This window comes from Leptonotus elevatus, chromosome 10, assembly GCF_054856555.1.
Source record: "Leptonotus elevatus isolate MCC_2025b chromosome 10, RoL_Lele_1.0, whole genome shotgun sequence".
Lineage (NCBI taxonomy): Eukaryota > Metazoa > Chordata > Actinopteri > Syngnathiformes > Syngnathidae > Leptonotus > Leptonotus elevatus.
In genome coordinates, this window is record NC_141248.1 from 7,252,581 (window position 1) to 7,274,624 (window position 22,044).

Here is a 22,044-nt window from a genome sequence, read left to right on the forward strand (position 1 = left end):
TCTATTCCATTTTTGGAGGTGCAAAATCATTCCTTTGATCAGCCAAGCAATTTCAAAAACGTTAGAGGTCTCAAGACTTTATTTAGAGTATCTCCTTTTGTTACTCAGCTAAAGAAGTGTGAAAGCCACACAGCACTTGGTAGAAGGGTTATTATAATTAATACAATTAACAAACAAAAACAAAAAATGCTTTAAAAAAAAATCTAACTGAAATTAACTATAGTATAGTTATTGTGAAAATAATATCATACATGAGGTTTCATTGATTTCTGGTCAGAGTCCTGTTACGTCTCCTCTCGTCCCGCCATTGACAAAATGACGGCAAACTAACATTGTGTATATATGAAATACATAACATATATAACATGCGGTATATCCAGTCGCAACAGTTTTAAAAATATATATATTTTAAATACATTTCCCTGAAAGCTTCTTGGGCGGTGGCCCTCCTTAGTATTAACATGGTGTGGGAAACATGGTTGGATCCAGGCACCTCTTCTTGACTGAGCCACGAGCTAAGTGGGAGTGAGCAGTATTCCAGTCACATGGAATAGTTTGAGTGAGTACTGTGCCTTACTGGACCTTACTTAACATGGATGTGTGGCAAATTGCGTAACTTATGCCACTCATTAAGTACACATCGTCTTTAGCGGGCCTAATTTACACCGCATTTAACCATAAGACACTGTTTATGTTGTTAGCTAGACGTTAGCATGCGTTTTTGCTAGCTATACGAGGTGGTGGTCACTGTCCTGTTTGAAATACAATGAGAGAAACATGCTTTTGGCACACACGTGTTCATATTAAATCCAAGCTACTACTGGCTAGCTAACTGACTGGCTCCCCGTCATTTAAACTCTTATTCTGAGCGTGAATTTGCAGATGTGTGTGTATGTTTTTAGATGTACCTAATGAATTGTCTGGGAAGGACAATTCCCTTTAAAGGATTTCTTATATCAGCGATATAATTCACAATAATGTCAACACAGTATGTTTGTGCTGTAAACTGGTTGTTCCTGTTGTGGGCCAACTACGACACCCCACCCCCACATTTTTTTTTCTTGTCTTTTTGTCACTGTTTATCTTTCACTATCTCACCACCCTGTTCCACGGCTGTGCTCTCACTCACCCATTGATTTACTCAACTCTGGCAGTCATTTGTGTTTTTCTTTCCTTGACATTTCTGTCACTCGTTTCCACTTTGGTGAGCGCGCTGCTGTTTCTCCTCACGCTTCATTGCTTATTCTCTCCACTCTCATCTCCTTTCCTTTTTCTCTTTCTCTTCTCCCGTCCCTTGCCTGGCGAAGACGGAGCAGCGAGGAGCCCAAACTGAGTTGACAGTGTGTCAGCTTGATAAAAAACAAGCTTGTGCAGGCCCCTGTAATGCTGAGTCACCATGAGGCCGATCTGTTTCAGTCCCTCTATGTGTGTCTCTACTTCACATGTTCGTGTAAATAGGTTTGAGTCACATCTCACTCTCCGCACGCTTCTCGCTCGCTTGTGCAACTCTGACGTATTGGGATTCCTCAGAAGTGTCATAAAAATGCCCCCACCTTATCAGATCTCTGTTCAGCTTCAATCCCAACTATGCAAATAAGCACTTTGTTTGTGTTTGTTTTTTAAAACAAGATCAGAACATGAGTTTGCATTGATGTAAAATTGAACTATATACAGTTGATATAAAAAGTCTCGACAGTCAATATAAAAAGTCTACACACCTGTGTTAAAATGTCAGGTTTTTGTGATGTAAAAAAAGAATACACCAAGATAAATCCTTTCAAAACGCTTTTCGCCATAAACGTGACCTACAACCTGCCACTGATTTACCCCAAATAAATTTCAGATGTTGCAGCAGGTGGACCATGACAAGTTCGTCCAAATACGTGTGAAAAGAAACACCAAAAGCATGAGGGAAAATGTGTTATCGTCCATTGAAACTGAGGCTGAACTTTTCAGTCATCATTCCAAATGGTATGTTTGGTGCAAACTAAAAACTGCTCATCACCAAAAGAACGCCATACCTACCCAGATAAGGTGGAGAGAATTCTCAAGAGTTCTTTTAGGCTAGAGGCTAATATCAGCCAATGTTAGCATAAAACCTTATGGCTCCTGCAAGAAAAGAAAAAGAAGGGGAAAGCCTACTAGAACATCTGTACTTTAATTGGGGTTAATCAGAAGCACCTTAAATGATGGCAAATGTGTGCTGACTCCTATTTAACATGAGTTTGAACGTGATTGGTTAATTGAAGACCGTCATAAAAGGGTGCCCACACTTTTGCAACACATTAATTTTTACTTCCCCTCTCAAAAAGATTTTTAAAATAATAATAATAATAAATTGATTTATGCAGGTTACATTAAAAGTGGAGAAGGCTTTGAAATTAATCTCGGTCTCATTTTTTATATCACAAAAAGCTGGCATTTGAAGAGGGGTGTGTAGACTTTTTATGCCCGATGTACATGACGTACATTGAAGTTGCTTCTAACTTTTTTATTCTGTCATGAAGCTAAACGAGGTCAATAAAGTACACAGTATAGAAATGCTGTAGCTCTCGATATGATGGTTGAAATGTCTTCTTCGTCTTTGTTCGGCAGTTGATAATATACATTACTGCCACCTACAGGACTGGAGTGGGACAGGTTTGACTGCAACTTGAGAATCCATACATGTTTGGCAAATAAGCAAAAATTTGAGTTTGAATTGATGTCGCCTCTGATTGATTGGTGATCGGTCTAGGGTGTCCTCTCAAAATATGTAATTTTACAGTTACAAACACCCCTGATGAGATTGGACTTTTAATAAAATGGATGGATGGAGAGTACTCCTCCCTTATTAACATCATGGGGTAAATATATATATATATATATATATATATACACACATATATATATATATATATATATATATATATATATATATATATATATATATATATATATATATATATATATATATATATATATATATATATATATATACATATATATATATGACTCCAGGACCACATGTTAGATCCATCTGATCCTGGAAAGTGTCACGTCCGAGACGTTCAGAGCCTCTCACTTCAACATTCACTAGCACTCTTAACCCGTTGAGATAACACAGGCTGTCTGGAGAGAGTCAGATCTGAATCAGAGTGAAAGACGGCTAATCGGTTCAATCCAAGGTACGGTACAATGTGTCCAAGACAAGAAAGAATGAAAGTGTGAATCTGTCAATCGCTCATTCCCCTAAAAAATTTTTTTAATATATATATATATATATATTTTTTTTTTTAATTAAGTGTTTTTGAAAAGCATTGGGAAAAATTCATAGGGGCCGGCTGCACACCAGCCTCACAGTTCAGACACACACAAAAAAGGTTTCATGTTAAGAATCAGGTGCATCCATCTAAAATGCCAAATGATGAGACAGAAGACATCTCCCCAAAAAGAAAGAAAGCTGCAACCAAGAGGCAATATCAGCAATCCTGCTGAAAATACAAGTTTATTGCTACAGGTGATTCTCACTCACCAAGCCCACTCTACATAATAGGTGGCGACTGACTTGCAAATGAGGCAATGAAGCTTTCAAAACTGCCATAAAGCCACTGAACAGCTTACTTCCATTTCCAACATCCTATTTCTGCTAATTGCGATTTTCTGCAATGATGGAGACCCAAACAAAATGACGCAGTAGATTTGACAGAGAAGACTTTCTAGAAGACATCGGAGTAAAGAGGGACTAAATATGTTCTTCATGTGGATTTTTTTGTTTGTTTCTGTGTTATGTTCCTATACCAGCAACAGGCATCTTTTATCTGATCTTAAGACCTTAATTAAGTCTTGCAATTTGATCTGATATCGGATTTCAACCATAGGAACCTTTTGGGAAAGATCTACAAACTCCACATATTGGGTTAGAACAGTGGTTCTTAACTTTGTTGTATGTACCGAACCCCACCAGTTTCCTATGGGGAAACCTGAACGGTAATCGCGAGCATAGTCAACCCACTCCCATCCCGACACCCTCAGCAAACTCCCACCTCCACCCCCGCATCTCCGGAGGGCAAGAAAGATGAGGCGCCGCGGACGCTTCCTCGTCTCATATTCATTTCACATCATGCCAGCCTGCCAGCATGCAAACAGAGAAATTATTTTAAAGCCCGCAAGAAGCTTTGTTCTGTGTCATTCTGCATATAAGCAGCAAACGCTGTGTGCAATGCAAACGGATGATAATTGTTTTTTTGTTTTTTTTTAATCCAAGTTGTAAACAAATAACTTGAAATTCACTTCAATATTTCATTATGATGTAGGGTTTATGATTACAGAGCAAACGATCAAGGATATTCTTACAAAAAGACAAATTTTCTGAGCATATGCTTTTCAGTCACACCCAAAGTTTAAGACCACTAAAAATAGCTTTTGGACCATTTTGACTTAGTTTACATAATTTGTGTGGATATACATTTTTTATGACATCAGAAAGATATGTTTAATTAACCGAGACAATACACTCCATACATAGTGATATCTCTGTCATAGTACTTAAGACTGCTTGGCGCCACAGACTGCTGGAAAGTACAAAGAAGAAATAGAAAAAGCTAGGCTAACGGTTAGCTTACAGTATCTGTAACTACACTGCAGTTGTTGTTTTTGTCGTGAATGACTTGGAAGGGCCGTTATATGTTATTTGTAAACTGAAACTAAGTTGCCATTACTATGGTTGGCTACTTCCGTACTTCCAGCGGAAGTTTATTTATTTTTCTTTGTCTGCTTTAAAAGAAAAAGAAAAAGAAGAAGTCCAAGTCATGGACTTGGTTTTGTTTTCCACAAGAATTTTACCTTTGACTACAATGCGATTTGGGATTGTGGTTAAGGTAGGGCATTTTAAACTAAAAACAAAAAAAACCTTACATTTAGTTGTTAAGTGAACATTCCATCATCGGCTTGTGACGTCGGAGGCAGAGCGCGCTCCGCTCACGTTAATTTCTGAATGCAGCCTATCATCAGCAGCTTGGTAGGAATTATTTTCAATTTGTATTTTCAATGTTAAATTGATTAAGTGTAGAAAGTGTTTACAAGGGTGGGAACCCTGACAATCTCTACTTCGCGGACTTTGCCTATTCCAGCTTTTTTGTTGTTGTTGTTGTGTAACCCCCGCGATAAACAAGTGAACACTGTTTTATGGAAAGCGCACTACTGTAACCTACATGAGTGGAATACCAAGCAATTAAAAAAATAATAATTTTTTTATCAGACTGGAAGCGCTTATTATCTTCAACACTTGTTTGCTCAATATGTTGGTGTGTATGTCGTATGTAGAGCCAGAAGTAGGGTGGGGGGTATGAAGGCGAGTTGTTGGTTTGGTGCCATATTTCCTTATCTCAGGCTAGCATGCTTGTAGAAATGAGCGGGGCCTCCACCTCGACCTGTGACTCAGCCAGCATTGTTGGGGGGCAGAAAGCAGAAGGAAGAGAGGAAAGGAAAGAGGGCAGGTGGGAGGGGGGGGTGGCTTTTGGAGGCAATAACAACAGCAGCTGAGAAACAGAAAGACAAGTGAGGTGCTCCATGACTCTTGACAGCTGAGCTTCCGCTTTCGGAGACATTCACGACCACAAACCGTCAGCGCCACAAACACAAAATCGATCCCACGTGGATCATACCAATTGTCTCACTATTTTCTTTCTGCCAGTTTTGGAAGAACTAAACATATGCTCCGAATGTTTATGCGCTGCCTTTGGTGCATGGTCTCATCTTTATACACCATGAAGAGTTTGCCTGTGGTGAGCATACCACAGGGGACAATGGGCAACAGGTGCGTAAAAAGAGGATGTTAAAAGCACACTTTATTCCCCTATTTGACTTGTGAACTTTGTGATCACTGCTGGCAAGAGAGAACAGCTGTAAAAATGTCCCCTTTTTTTTCTCTCCGTCAAAAAGTGCTCTCCATGTGACCTACTGAGACACTGGTATCTACAGGACCCGGCACATGACCTGTCTATCACTCATGTAGTTACTTAATGAACGGTTGGGGGTGGAGAACAGGCTGTTATAGTGACAACTGCACATTAGACAGACTGGCACAGAGCATGGTTATGGGGATAAATCACATTAGGCAGTGATGTTGCAGCTGCTGTTTCTGCTCATGTGTCCTGCAATAAAGTTCCAGAGTGAAGAAGCCACCTTTATTCTGACTGAAGTCTGATGATTACAACAGATGAGCAATGTGTGTTGAAATAACGGAATAGTTTGGATCGTAAGATGATTTGTTTCAGCCGTGAGTTACAGGAGAAAAACTTGTCAGCCAGGTAGTAAAAAGTAAGAAATATGGTCTAGCGTGGTCTAAATGTGAAGAGCAGTTGAATAATTCAAACATTATCTTCCTTGTAAAATTTATTTCAAATCAAAATGCAATCTAAGTTAGCAGTTTCATACAAGTCTTGCAGTATTGTTAGGTATATTAGCAACTTTGCATCTGCTGATTCGGCCAGCGCCGCCTGTCACTTATGCTTTAAAAAGTCTTCTTTATGCTGTTGGTCATTTATTAAATTCAACTTTGTGATAGCTATTAAACCGTAGTAGCACAAATGAACAAAAAAAACAAGTTATTTCCTCACATGCGTGTGGTGGGAGGCTAGCTTCACGCAGGCTAGCATCTGCTGGTTCAGCCGCCATGTGCAAAGTGTCCGATGACGTCTTTCGGCGTTCACTATACAATCATATATATACATATACATGACTAACTGATTCTGTAATTGACTCGCTGACACAGGCGATATCCACCTCCGTCTTGTTTTCCACACATTTGATGGCTGCCATGATCCATTGGCTACGCATTTGTTCCTTTTTTTGTTCTCCCCTGTCTATCATTGTTAAAGTGAGGTGTTTGCCGTTGACTCAAAGTAGCGGACACCTTTTCTATCCTGCCAGAATGGTGACGCTAACGTGCATTGTGGGATGCGTGATGTCAACGTCCGGATCTGCCCACATTTGCAGTCCTGGTACTGTAAGCTAACTGTAACATGGCTAACTGGCATTAGCAACGGAGCCCGAAAGTTTGAGCATTTTACCAGAAATACAAACGAGGAAATCCTCCAAGACAGAACTTGCCATTCGTAACAGCACAACAGTCACAGGCTACACACAACACATATAAAAAACAAGCACATTGTGGATGATTCTATTTCTGATGAACAAATTCAGCTATCTTGCTAGTGCCTATGTTGCAGCCACGTTGGTGGGGGCAACATTAATGTCAATTGACACAAAGTCATCATTTGCGCATTTCTCAACTGATTTTTGTAAGGTTTACTTTTTTGTCAATGTCAAAGCATGTGCTAATACAGAACATTGGAAAGGAGCCACAAAATATTCTCACCTAAACATTTAGAGCTACAAATGGGACATCATAAAACATGTCATGCAAGCTGGTACAAACGGCAAAGTTTATGAAAAATATATATTATCTCAATTATCTTTATTTTTAGGTTACACGTACTTTAAATAATTCAAGGTGGAAGTTAATGATGGTTATACAAGAGCAGCTGCTTGCCGGTGTCGTGTGATAAGATGCTAGTATCTGATTAGTCAACTAACTGCAAAAATAATAGCTGACTATTAGGGGTGTGAATTGCGTAGTACCTTGCGAGTCGATCTGTATCACGATCCATAGGTCACAATTCGATTCGATACCGATTAATCCCGATACGAATCTGTTTTTTTTAACTCAAATTTAGAAAGTACTAATCAGTAAACTTCTACACGTACACTGTAAGTTTTTGTATGAAAATGTACTTCAGGTTTATAACTGTGAGCCACTATATTTAACAAACAGGTTGCAATCTGTTTCATGTTTGAACAGCATTGAAATCAAATTTTCAAATGACCCCAATGATGAACACAAACTTTGGATTTTCGTTTCCCTTGCCCGGACGCGGGTCACCGGGGCCCCCCTCTGGAGCTAGGCCTGGAGGTGGGGCTCGAAGGCGAGCGTCTGGTGGCCGGGCCTACACCCATGGGGCCCGGCCGGGCACAGCCCGAAAAGGCAACGTGGGTCCCCCTTCCCATGGGCTCACCACCGGTGGAAGGGGCCAAAGGGGTCAGGTGCGCAGTGAGTTGGGTGGCAGCCAAAGGCGGGGGCCTTGGCGGTCCGACCCTCGGCTACTGAAGCTAGTTCTGGGGACATGGAATGTCACCTCTCTGACAGGGAAGGAGCCCGAGCTGATGTGCGAGGCTGAGAAGTTCCGACTAGATATAGTCGGACTCACCTCCACACACGGCTTGGGTTCTGGTACCAATCCTCTCGAGAGGGGCTGGACCCTCTTCCACTCTGGAGTTGCCCACGGTGAGAGGCGCAGAGCAGGTGTGGGCATACTCATTGCCCCCCGGCTAGGCGCCTGTGCGTTGGGGTTTACCCCGGTGAACGAGAGGGTAGCCTCCCTCCGCCTACGGGTGGGGGGACGGGTCCTGACTGTTGTTTGTGCTTATGCACCGAACAACAGCTCAGAGTACCCACCCTTTCTGGAGTCCTTGGAGGGTGTGCTGGAGAGCGCTCCCCCCGGGGACTCCCTCGTTCTGCTGGGGGACTTCAACGCTCACGTGGGTAATGACAGTGAGACCTGGAGGGGCGTGATTGGGAGGAACGGCCCCCCCCGCCGATCAAAACCCGAGCAGTGTTTTGTTGTTGGACTTCTGTGCTCGTCACGGACTGACCATAACGAACACCATGTTCAAGCACAAGGGTGTCCATATGTGCACTTGGCACCAGGACACCCTAGGCCGCAGTTCGATGATCGACTTTGTAGTCGTGTCATCGGATTTGCGGCCGTATGTGTTGGACACTCGGGTTAAGAGAGGGGTGGAGCTGTCAACTGATCACCACCTGGTGGTGTGTTGGCTCCGATGGCGGGGTAAGATGCTGGTCCGACCAGGCAGGCCCAAACGTATTGTGAGGGTCTGCTGGGAACGTCTGGCAGAATCCCCTGTCAGAAAGAGTTTCAACGCCCACCTCCGGCAGAGCTTCTCCGTTGTCCCGGGGGAGGCGGGGGACGTTGAGTCCGAATGGACCATGTTCCGTGCTTCCATTGTTGAAGCGGCCGATCGGAGCTGTGGCCGTAAGGTGGTTGGTGCCTGTCGGGGCGGCAATCCTCCAACCCGCTGGTGTACACCAGCGGTAAGAGATGCCGTCAAGCTGAAGAAGGAGTCCTATTGGGCCTTTTTGGCCTGTGGGACTCCGGAGGCTGCTGACAGGTACCGGCTGGCCAAGCGGAATGCGGCTTCGGTGGTCGATGAGGCAAAAACTCGGACATGGGAGGAGTTCGGTGAGGCCATGGAGAACGACTTCCGGACGGCTTCGAGGAAATTCTGGTCCACCATCCGGCGTCTCAGGAGAGGAAAGCAGTGCGCCATTAACACTGTGTATAGTGGAGATGGGGTGCTGTTGACCTCGACTTGGGACGTCGTGAATCGGTGGGGAGAATACTTCGAAGACCTCCTCAATTCCACCAACACACCTTCCTTTGAGGAAGCAGGGTCTGGGGACTCTGAGGTGGGCCCCCCTATCTCTGGGGTCGAAGTCACTGAAGTGGTTGGAAAGCTTCTCGGTGGCAGGGCCTCGGGGGTGGATGAGGTTCGCCTGGAGTTCCTAAAGGCTCTGGATGTAGTGGGGCTGTCGTGGTTGACACGTCTCTACAACATCGCGTGGACATCAGGGACAGTGCCTCTGGATTGGCAGACCGGGGTGGTGGTTCCTCTTTTTAAGAAGGGGGACCGGAGGGTGTGTTCCAACTTTAGAGGGATCACACTCCTCAGCCTCCCAGGTAAGGTCTATTCGGGGGTGCTGCAGAGGAGGATCCGTCGGGAAGTTGAATCTCGGATTCAGGAGGAGCAGTGTGGTTTTCGTCCCGGCCGTGGAACAGTGGACCAGCTCTACACCCTCAGCAGGATCCTTGAGGGTGCGTGGGAGTTCGCCCAACCAGTCCACATGTGCTTTGTGGACTTGGAGAAGGCGTTTGACCGTGTCCCTCGGGGAGTCCTGTGGGGGGTGCTTCGGGAGTATGGGGTACCGGGCCCCCTGATACGGGCTATTCGGTCCCTGTACGACCGATGTCAGAGTTTGGTCCACATTGCCGGCAGTAAGTCGAATTTGTTTCCTGTGAGGGTCGGACTCCGCCAAGGTTGCCCTTTGTCACCAATTCTGTTCGTAACTTTTATGGACAGAATTTCTAGGCGCAGCCGGAGTGTCGAGGGGGTCCGGTTTGGTGGCCTCAACATTGCATCTCTGCTTTTTGCAGATGATGTGGTGCTGTTGACTTCTTCAAGCCGTGATCTCCAGCTCTCGCTGGAGCGGTTCGCAGCCGAGTGTGAAGCGGTTGGGATGAGGATTAGCACCTCCAAATCCGAGAACATGGTCCTCAGTCGGAAAAAGGTGGAGTGCCTTCTGCGGGTCGGGGATGAGGTCCTGCCCCAAGTGGAGGAGTTCAAGTATCTTGGGGTCTTGTTCACGAGTGAGGGTAGGTTAGAGCGGGAGATCGACAGACGGATCGGTGCAGCGTCTGCAGTGATGCGGACGCTGTATCGGTCCGTTGTGGTGAAGAAGGAGCTGAGCCGAAAGGCAAAGCTCTCGATTTACCGGTCGATCTACGTTCCTGCCCTCACCTATGGTCACGAGCTGTGGGTCGTGACCGAAAGAACAAGATCCCGGATACAAGCGGCCGAAATGACGACCCAGGACACGCTGGAGAGACTACGTCTCACGGCTGGCTTGGGAACGCCTTGGGATCCCATCGGAGGAGCTGGCTGAAGTGGCTGGGGAGAAGGAAGTCTGGGCTTCCCTGCTAAAGCTGCTGCCCCCGCGACCCGACCCCGGATAAGCGGAATTGAAGACGGAACGGAACGGAAATCAAATTTTAAGGCTTCATTTTCCATTAATATAACATTCTTCCAGGCTTTAAGTGTGAACCCTAACCCTAATTAAGACATTTTGTTGAATATTTCCATCAAAAATTGATCTTTAAAAATCTATTTGGCTGTATATTGAATCGATACGAGAATTGTGCACTGTAATATCGCGATATATTGCCGAATCGATTTTTTAAAATAGCCCTACGGACTATAGTCAAATATCAAAATACTGTAATTGTTTGTGGCAGCACCAATTTTGTATCGAGAAAAAGTTCTCTCAATACCTCCCCCCCCCCCCCCCCCCCCCCATATTGGAAAATAAGCCACAGTGGCTGGTAAGCAAAAAATGTCTTGTATATTGAGTGAGAGCCAAAAAGGGGCATCTCTCGGCATGAAATCCATCCATGGACATTTTGGTCACAAGTTAATTTAAATCCTACTTCTTAATCTCTTGCGCTGGTCTCGAGTTTTCAGGCCGGGAAGCTCCCCCCATCACTCAATGCTCCCATCATTTCTTTTCTGAGGGTTTCTTCTGACCTCTCCTAATTTAGTATCAACCACTATTTTCCCTCTCATGTGAAAAAAAAAAAAAGCTCTCACTAAGCTCTCTGTCCTGTCTCACTCGTAAAAACATTGTAAGCCTGCATGTGTTCGTGTGTGTCTTTCTATGCCCATACAATTATATTTCCAGTTCTGGAGGGAATGATCAGTGTGCGCTGAGGGTTGTCCACCCTGATTCACCACCAGCTCTTTATAAGGAGAAGAGAAAAAAGGGCCCTGCTGTCTATATTTAGATGGACTTTATTGGGCCTCTTGTCTTCATCCCCCTCTCTTTCTATGCTGCTGCTGCTCTTGGAAATCTCTCACCATGTGGGCGGCCGGCCCTCCTCTCCATCGCAGCGAGGGGAGAGTGAGCCTAATAATGATGGTGATAATAACAGAGCAGAGGGAACAAAAGAGAGGGAGGATGACAGAGAGGTAGTGGGTGGTGAGAGAAGTGTCTTTCCCTGCGTCTTCCTGAATGATTATTATCCACAATGCTGGACAAGTCCGCTTCTCTGCTTCACTTAACACGAACCGCAGGACGAAATCCTCTCTATTGAGAACATCATCACATTCCACTATCTTCTTATTTAAAAGTACATTATAGATCTCCCAAAGAGACATTCCCAGCCGTCACTTTACATTTTAACAATCGCTGACGAAATAATGTTGTTCAACGGGAAAGATTGCATGCTACCAATTTCAACCAACGGCTAAATCTTAAATAGAGCCCTATATCCTGTCTTTTCATTGGAGACCTGTGTGCATGTCAAAGGGTCACTTGCATGTAGCTGAGTTTCTCTCCTCTTGACCCTAAACCTACAGTGTGGGCCCCCTGGAGGACCGGGCTTCTTCTTCCCCTTCCTCACGGGTGGTGCGGTGCCTGCATTGCCCTGCTGGTGTGTCCAAGTGTCAGATCAGCTCTCAGTCCATGCGTGCCAGGGGGGTGATGGGATGAGCCGGGTGACGGGTAAGGGTGGTGGTTGGTGGTTGGGACACCGAGTCCCAGGGCAGGAGTCTTATTTAGGTGTCTAAAAACTACACTGCTTGTTCATCTCCTTAACTCATTCACTGCCATTGACGGTTATAGATGTAAAAAAAATCATTGTAACTATTTCTATTAGTTTAACTTTTTTTTTTCTACTTTTGTTAACAAGAGTATAGAAACCTCGATTTTTTTATTGTACATTTAGAACAGATATTTAAAACAAATTTTTATCGTGAGTTAACTATTGAAGTCATGCAATTAATTATGATTAAAAATTTGACGCCCCTAATTTTTAATAATCATCTCGTCAGGCGCTTAAAATTAATAATTGTAATTAATCGCAGGACTTTACTATATAACTCACGATTAATCACAAATTTTATATCTGTTCTCTTGTTAACAAAAGTGAGAAAACAATTTAAACTCATAGTTCAAATGAATTTTTGACGTTTATAGCTGTCAATGGCAGTGAATGAGTTCAAAAAAAATATTGTCAAAAGGAAAGGTTTTAAGCTGTTTTCAAAGTCATTAATGTATTGCTGTCTACACAAAACAAAACAGTTTTGCATTTTGTTCCCTTGCTGTACCCAATGTGAACGTAAAACCAAGGTATGAACCGAACTCTGAATTATAGCTCAGTTTTACACCACAAACAGTCACAGTTATAACTGCTTCTCAATTTGCCACCTATACAAACATAACTGTTCAATTAATGTCACTCTGGCAATCAAATTACGGTTGACTGACGGCCATTTGGTGAACTCGTCAGCTGGGATATACTCCAGCTCATCCGCGTCCCAAATGAGGACCAATATTGCTGGGCTAATGTATATGTTCCCAAAGATTACCTCTGCTAAGCGGTCTTGTGTCAAACGGGGTTTTCACAAGAGCTTTGACCTCTGCCGTCCAAGTGAACTAACACGCTGAGAGCACCTTTTCTCTCCTCCACCGGTGATTGCAGCAGTCAGATGGCAGTGCAACCCCACCCCCAAAGCCAGCTTGTAGCTTTAGCACCAATTTCTTTCAAAAGGGAGATAGTTAACATGACCTCGAATCTTTTAAACACTCGTAAAACTCTTAGTAAACCTTCGACTGAAAATGTTTCTTCTCTTCGTGATATCCTGTGGTGACGTTTTGTTTTTTCTATACACTTTTAACTGCCTGCAGCTATGCAAGTACTGTAAGTGCTCTGTTCAAAATATGGTGACATGATGGAGTCCATTAAGTGCATTGCCATGGTAACTGTATAAGGACAAAAGTGTTGGTCATTACATACCGACAGGAACTGAAAATGGAAAAAAAAAAAGTTGGTCTCCCCATTTGCAGCTATAAGGTCTTCCACTCTTCCATTCCTAATTATTATGTAATTTAATTTCCTCCACAGTTAGTGCACTTTGTCTTCATTTTAGCACCTGTCCAACAAAGCAGTAGAAAACTGTCAGCAATGGTCCTAATTTTGCCGGCAACTTACAGGCAAGTCTTTAACTCATTCACTGCCATTGACGGCTATGAACGTCAAAAATTCATTTGAACTATTTCTATTAGTTAAAAAATAAAATTCCCCACTTAACAAGAGTATGAAAACCTAGAAAACAAATGTTACTGTACATTTAGAACAGATATAAAATGTGTGATTAATCGTGAGTTAACTAGTGAAGTCATGCGATTAATTAAATGTAAAAATTGTAATCTCCTGACGAGATGATTATTAAAAATTAGGGGCGTCAGGCGATTCAAAATTTTTATCGTAATTAATCGCATGATTTCAATTGTTAACTCACAATTAATCACAAATGTTATATCTGTTCTAAATGTACAATAAAAAAATCTAGGTTTTCATACCCTTGTTAACAAAAGTAGAAAAAGAATGTTAAACTAATAGAAATAGCTAAAATTATTTTTTGACGTTCATAACCGTCAATGGCAGTGAATGAGTTAACTTCCTTCCTGCAGTGAGCCGGCCCCAGACGTTTGAGGTGAATCAGGCAAAAAATAATAATTTGCATAGGAGCGTCCAAATTCAGGAGTCATATACGAAAAACATCAACTGTCATGCAAATAAGAAACAAATGCCATTCAAACCCATCCAAGGTAAAGAAGGACGAGAGAGTATTCTGACGCTCTGCCCTTTAGGTCATTTGTGCCTCTGACTTGAGGCTGTAAGGTCGTTCAAGCTTTAGCACAACATCAGCAACAACGGTTTTACTGCAGGACAAATCATGACATCAGAATAGTGGAAGCAGCGTTGAAGACAATCGCTCTCTGTGCAGGAGGTGAATAGCCGAATAGGCGCGACCCCGGCTGGACAGAGGCGCTTGTCAGTGGACATGTCGTCCGCGCATACACAATCTCTATTCAGCATGTGCTATTAGCTTGGAAATTGACATAGCATTTGGACAATGCGTTGACAGTCATAACATGTTAAATCCCTTTCCCTGTATGCGTCTCGCTCGTGCTATCTTGTGCTCATCTGTATGTATGAGTGAGGATGTTTATTTGAGAGGTTCTCTCTGTCCATGTTCGGGAACGCAGAGGCGGAGGTGGAGTAGGAGTAAAGGCCCCAAAGAAAGAGACTCAGCGTAGAAAACAAAGAGCTTTGCTGAACAGAAAGCCCCCCTCGACTAACATGGAGATACAGCCAAGTACCTTAGTAACAGTAGCAGAGGAGTGTGATTCGTGTGACCGGTCCAGAAGTATTTGGACAATGACAGCGCTTTCTATAATTGTACCTTATATACTTACAATAGTGGGAAGTAGAAATGTAAAAAAATATATATATCGCAAATTTGCCACTTTATAATGTCACAAACTTGCAAGTTTTTTCTCATAAATTTGCGATTTTTTTCTTCCAAATGTGCCATTTTGTAATGTCGCAAATATATGAGTTTTTTTCTTGTAAATTTGCTAGTTTTTTTTCTTGCAAATGTGCCATTTTGTAATGTCGTAAATATATGAGGTTTTTTTTTGGTACATTTGTGAGTTTTTTCTCACAAATTTGCCACTTTATAATGTCGCAAATCTGCAAGTTTATTTTCATAAATTTGTGAGTTTTTTCTTGCAAATGTGCTACTTTATATTGTCACAAACCTGCGAGTTTTTTTTCTAGAATTTATATATATATATATGTGAGTATTTATTTTTCTGACAACTTTTTTCTTTTAGTCCCCACATTTAAAAACATACAGTATCCAACAAGAGTATTGGAACGGCAAGGTTTGTTTGTTGTTTTTGTTGTATACTGACAACATTTGGGCTTCAGATCTAAAGATGAATATGAGACTTAAGTTAAGAATTCCTTCTTTTATTTATGGTATTTACGTCAAGATGTGTTAAGTGTGGTGTGGGAAAGCAAAAATCATACAAATGTCGCTGTTTAAAAACGTACTCGGCCTAACTGCATCCATCCGCATAACCAAACCATATTCTACTCTTGTAACGTTATTATGCCCAGCATACTTCAAGTTCAAATATTATACAGCAGGCCCTCCAGTGAAGAGCTCTCTTGTCCAAACAGCCATAAAGGTTTACAGGCTGCGACAGGGACAAGTGAAGAAGCGCACCTAATGGCTGAATTTCACATGGGCAGAAGTAAAAGGGTGGGGCCAAGACCGAAATGCAGAACCTCACAGGTCACAGCATTAGGGGGGGGTGAACAAAAACAAAACACCTGCACTATCAAAAGTACACTTAAGAGCAGTTCAATGTAATGAAGTGTGAATAGTGAATGAGTGAGTATGTATGCTGTGTTTCAATACAACACAAAACCCACCTGCCCTTCAGCTGAGGTCTCATAATGACAACAAATGCAACAAAGGCTCTGCGGGACTGTATACACATGCGTGGATTCTGGCATTCATTCACCTGGGGAGGATTCAATAGGTTTGTATTTTGAAAAAGAGCTTTCATGCAAATGGGTTCATGGCATTATGAATTTGCATAGAGGATGTTGGTCTAACAGGGAAGTGGCTAGGGGGTGGGGGTGGGAGGTCATTGTTGGTGTCTGTTTGGGTGTAAGCACAAAAGTGCGTGCGAGGACACTGAACATGTTTTTGTGTGTGCATAAACATTCAACCATTTTCTGATATAGTGGATTATTTAATTTACATTTAATAGTATAAAAATAAATATGGGGTAGATGCCACGGACTTCCGGGTTTCACACATCAGCGTCGTTTACGGCCACTGATGGCCACGTTCCAACACTCGCACCCCACCCCTGTGCCCCCCAAACGGGCGTCTCAACTCTCTGAAATGCTTCGCACAACTGAGACAGAAACACTACACACTCGCACCTGTCGACGGGAACGCGCAACCGAGGGGCACAAAGGCGGAAGCGCAAGAACTGGGACGAGGCCCACATGTCGCAAACAGGAAACGGAAACAAAGCTGATGTGTGAAAACCAGGAAGTCGGAAGTCCCGCCTCCTCCGTGGCATATACCCCATTGGATATGCCCTCTGCTTAAATGCCAGGCTTTTGTGATATACAAAAAAAACAAAAAGATAAAACATGTCATATGTTTTTCCGCTACTAATGCGACCTATAATATGTACAGTTCTATTTAATTAATGTATTTATTTATTTTCACTCAAATTCAAGACCTCCAAATCGGAGACCCTGGACCTCAGTTAAAGAAGGGCGGGGCGCCCTCTACAGTTTTTTGTGTGTGTCTGTGCTCACGTATGAAACCACATGATCTCAGTTGTTTATTTATACCTCCCTGCGAATGTTTCTTTTGTAGTTGTACAGGTTCTAGGCATACTGTAGGTCACATTAATGGCTGAAAAGGTTTGCAGGGGTGTGATGAAGAACAAAAACAAAAAGCTTAGTACATGTGATTAAACTGATAAAAGGCAACATCAACGACAAGTCTCAGAATGGATCAACATCTAACTGATACCAACCTCCTCAAATGTTGCCATTGATATACTTACATATACTTGCAAAATTAGGGGGAAACAAATCCTACATCGTTAACATATTTTAGATTGTGGAAATCCGTCAGACAGTTTTTTATGAAAACAAGTAAACGAAATGAATCTCCTTGCTAGAGTTTAGCCAAACAAATTGTTTGCAAAAGAGACACATTTGGACAGAATGATCCCAAAAGCTTGAGGCTAGCAGAAAAGTTCAGCAGTCAAAAGTTTTATAGCAGGAGAAAGTTCATGGAAACAAGAATAAAGTACCTTGGGGTGCATTACTCTCTGCGCTGTGCAAACATAATGTCGCAATGTTCTATGTGTCATAAACTGGCCTCCTATAAAGATGAGCTATAATATGACCTCCTCTGTAGCCTTTATACACTGGGAAAGTGTTTTTCATACACATGACTGAGCCTGTGACTTTACGACTGTGTTAACGGCAATGTTACGTACGCAACGTTACACCGTCGTAAAGCGAGGACCCGTTTAATGTTATTGTACTAGAGTGCGTGGCCAACTGGTTGGATTAAACGGATTAAATAAGATTTGACTGCCATCTAGTGGTGTTGGAAAATATTTCTGTGCTATGAAATACGGCATATTTCATGAAATGTACAGCTTTCAAAACCTTTCCCATTAAAGTACACATTTATATGTGTAAATGTAACACTTCATCACTTACACCCTACAACATTTATTAGACATTTATCCATTGAGAGTGACTAGTGTTAGGCACATTACATGAAAGTCTTGATTCTTTTCTCTCATTTCCCAGATTGTTGCCATGCAGGAATTTGTAGTCACATGACCAGCACAGTTTGTTTTAAGGCCACGTGGCGTTACGGTTTACACGCCAAAAACAGTAAACTCTTGGTTGTTGTGCAAGCTTTCATTATTTATGACAATTACTTTGTAGATTGCTGATCAACCAACATAAATGTATTGATGTTTGCTATCATCTTAAGCAAATGATATTTCAGTCAGTCAACAGTCTGTCATACTAAGTACGTAAGCTTTTCAGGACAGTTCTTAACTTTAAAAAAAAGAAAAAAGAAAAGAAACGCTAGAATTCCTTTCATTACAACAACAGCTTTTAATTATTTATACAAACACTGATATGCATTTTTATGCCATCACAACAGACAAAAAAGCCATAGAAAAACCATCTTGACATCAGAATCAAATAATCAACAGAAATGCCCCTCCTCAAATGCCACCTGTAGGGAGATCCATCTTTTTAAGTTCCACATGCAGCAGTGCGTGACTGTAGTCCAAAAATTGTTCCTCACACAGTTGTTAACGTCTTCCCTTCCTTCAGCCATCCAGTAACTTAAGAATACTTTCCCGCTCCTTCAGAGCTTTCCATGCCTGGTCTTTCTCCTTCTTGGTTGGAGTGCGCTTCTTCTGTCTGGCTGCCATGATTCGCCGAAATCCCTCCATGACCTCATTGTCAGACACCCGGACTCGCTGCCTCAGCTCCTGTTTGCGCATCTCCTCTTTTGCCAACCTAAGAAGCAGAAAGAAGCGTAACCAGGAGCTTGACAAGTCTGTGGTGCCATCTTGAGATGATCCTCACCTGAGCAGCTCCTGCTTGCGGGTTTTGTTGTGAGCAATGAGAGCTTTGAGCTCCGCCTGCCTCTTCTGGAGCTCGACCAGCACTTCGTCCTCGCAGTCTCCACCCGGGCCGGGTCGCTCATCCGAGTCCAGGATTCCTTGGGCAATCAGCTCCTCTTTGATCCGAGCTTCGAGGGAACGTGTGTGAGGTGCGCTACAATGGGAACGTCAAGATGCTTCATTTCGTTCACTTTAATGAGTGGACATAACTTTGGAAAATTGGGTTTGACATCAGAAAAGGGAATTTATTACAGATTTCCATTTTTCGTGGAAAGGCTCCGTCCCAATCCCCACGACTCTTATTGTAGTCTGCAGACCTACCTAAAAGATTTCCCTTGGCTTCGAGGAGATGTCCCGGCTCCATCATTAGCATCCTTCCCTGCAATATCTGGTATAGGAGAATCCTCCATGGGGGATATAATATTCTCCTGAATGCAACAGAGAAGACATCCATGTTTAAACTTCCAAAGACCTAAGCATGAATTTCACTTTCCAAAGTAGAATTACCTCGACGAGAGCCTGGAGGAGCCGTTGAGTGAGAGGGCCGAAGGGACAGCCGTCTTCCGGAGACTCATGCTGGGACTCGGACTTCTTCAGCAAAGAGTCCACATCTAGTAAACATCAGCCAAGTGCATAAAGACACCGTGACGTCACAACGCTTGCATGCTGCCTGCCTCTTTTGCATTACAGTCATTGATGTGATGATTATGAAATAAGGGAAATATTTTTGCCGGTGGAGTAATGCGGAGGTTACCCTCAGTCAGGCCAGACCAACTAAATGCATTTTACATTTGTGTAATTTGGCCATAACATCTTGTCATCTTCCTCATCATCATCATCATCATCCTTCCCATGACACATCAGAGCAGGAATGCCTCCTTTTACAGGCACTGGCAGCAAAATTCTTGTCACCTTTTGCGTCAAGCTCAGACAGCGGACCACCCAAGAGACTCTTCTTCTTGTCGTTGGCCCGAGCTCCTTCTCTCTGCTCCTCCAGCAGATCCTCCTGAGCCCACCGCTGCGAGTAGTGTTTCCCTAATGCTGGAATCTTCAATTGACACACACAGCACCAAAATTGAACACACTGCTCTTGACGTAAAGACGCGTTTCGCCACACGTACTAACAGCATACGCAAATGGCTTACTTTAAAGTACTCAGCTTCATCTTCTGGTGGTTTTAGAAGTTCCTCAAGTAACCGAATTTCCTCATTTGTTATGTCGGCACAGTACGGCTCAACAGAAGCCCAGAATCTGGAAAGAGAAACGATGCAAGTTGATGACCAACTACAAAGACAATTGTTGCTGTCTTTTGCCAAGTTTGCTTTAAAAAAAAAGAAAAAAAGACCTAATGTTTTCTTCTGAGTTGAGAAGCACCAGAAAGTGTTTTAGGTACATCAAATTATAATTTCTTAAGATGGTGAATTTGGGGTTTCGCTAAAAGTAAGGTCAAATATATCAAAATTGCAAACAAAAATTATGAAAAATGTTCCTTGTAGTGAATCCATATAATGAATTTTACTTTTTTAACTGAACTACTGAAAAAAAGTTACGCTTTAAACTCTATTTTAATTTATACTCCTGTATAATATGAGAGAGATTATTACTGACCTGTTGGGGACATCGTTCTTCGGAGTGCGAGGAATGTCTTGAGGATCATCTGTAAATTCATATTCTTGGACTTTGGATTGCAGGTTTTTGGATTTAGGTCTGCCAGGACCTGGACCTGGCCCGTGACTACTTTTGCCATCTAATTTCTGCTTCTTTGGCTTGTGTCGAGATGACGCGGCAGGGTCGGGGTCTTTTCCCATTTTCAGAAAGCGCTTGTCTCCCTTCTTGTCCTGCCAGTCCGTGAGGATCTGCAATGCAGGACAAAATATAACACCATTAATATTGTTAATCAACATATCATTATTATTGCGTTTGAATTTTCAATTTCTCTTGGCGCAAGATAGTGGAAAATAGATGGACGGATGAGTTTCTTTTCTTTCCCACCTGTCTCTGCTCCTCCAGAGCTCTGAGGCGACGGTTGGCTGAGGACAGGAGAGTCTCCAGCTCCAGCTGCAACGTGTCCAGCTCCTCGATACCAATCCCATCGTCCTCCGAGCGTCCCAGCACTGCCGTGTACCGGGGACACACTTTGACGTGCTCCACAGGCTTGAAGTCATAGTACTTCAAAGGGGGGCAGTCCTTCAGATCACTCATGATGCCGGCTACCTGAGGCCTGCCTACCTACGAATAAACTGAACCACATGGGGAAAGGGAGAGGGAGAGGGAGAGGGAGAGGGGGAGAGAGAGAAATAGAGAGAGAGGGAGGGGTGGTTAGATGATGAACGTTTACATTGTGTCTAACTTATGTTATTTTGTACTTAGAATTAAGTGTATGTGAGCAATGCTCGTTTTTCGCCCACACGATACACGCAGGTTAGGTTTGGGCTATACATCGCTAACCTGCAGGGCCCACACCGTGAATAGTGTATTAACATATATTTAAAAAAAAATTACCATTGTATTTACATGGTTGAACTTACACACTTTATGCAGTGGCGTTATGTGAATCCTTGAGAGATAATAAACGGTATAAAAGAGTGATATATCGGTGAATTTCTACATGCAGCGATACTTACAGTCAGAGAATGGCGTCCATGATGGAAAACTCCATTAAAAGAAAAAGGGTGTACAACTGTTGAATTCACTGAGATTACGACACCGTCACAATATTTCAGGTGGTACTTGAGACGACAATAAATAACTAAGTACGGTAAATTAATAAATTCATCCAGAGTTGTCCAGTTTTCTGACCAGACACCCTATTTTAGGACATCAGTGCCACATATTAATGGTAGCGTCGGATTAAACCACATTATGTTATGATATGGGCTAACGGATACACTATTTCCCTCGTACACAGTTTATTTTAGTAGTTAAAAGCCACTATTTTGATAACTAAAACCTTGTTTTAAGTGTTATTGTTTTAAATATTATTGCTGTGAAACAAATACAATCACGACCACTAAACAAATGTCCCCTATTCCTGCAGCCAAATGGACTCGTCGCTAAGGAAATGTTCGTTTTATGTATTCGTATACTCAAAACGG

The 22,044-nt window shown here is 42.7% G+C and overlaps 1 protein-coding gene across 1 annotated transcript; it reads right to left on the minus strand.

Moving 5' to 3' along the window:
* Nucleotides 1–18,408: 18,408 nt before the first annotated feature.
* tada3l (transcriptional adaptor 3 (NGG1 homolog, yeast)-like) lies at nucleotides 18,409–21,784 on the minus strand. Its single transcript, XM_086086494.1, has 9 exons — nucleotides 21,574–21,784; nucleotides 20,942–21,189; nucleotides 20,558–20,805; nucleotides 20,095–20,200; nucleotides 19,862–19,997; nucleotides 19,457–19,560; nucleotides 19,271–19,377; nucleotides 18,912–19,103; nucleotides 18,409–18,842 (listed from the first exon to the last, which is right to left on the minus strand). The coding sequence occupies exons 2-9, from the start codon at nucleotides 21,149–21,151 to the stop codon at nucleotides 18,650–18,652; spliced, it is 1,296 nt and encodes a 431-aa protein (XP_085942620.1). The 5' UTR covers nucleotides 21,152–21,189; nucleotides 21,574–21,784; the 3' UTR covers nucleotides 18,409–18,649.
* Nucleotides 21,785–22,044: the final 260 nt, after the last annotated feature.

Bases quoted from the DNA above. Each gene is read 5' to 3' on its own strand.
- tada3l (XM_086086494.1), bottom strand. From the start codon at position 21,151: ATGAGTGATCTGAAGGACTGCCCCCCTTTGAAGTACTATGACTTCAAG. The intron at 20,806-20,941 runs GTGGGAAAGAAA...CCTGCATTGCAG, and splicing joins CTCTGGAGGAGCAGAGACAG to ATCCTCACGGACTGGCAGGA. The intron at 19,561-19,861 runs GTGACAAGAATT...GATGTTTACTAG, and splicing joins GTCTGAGCTTGACGCAAAAG to ATGTGGACTCTTTGCTGAAG.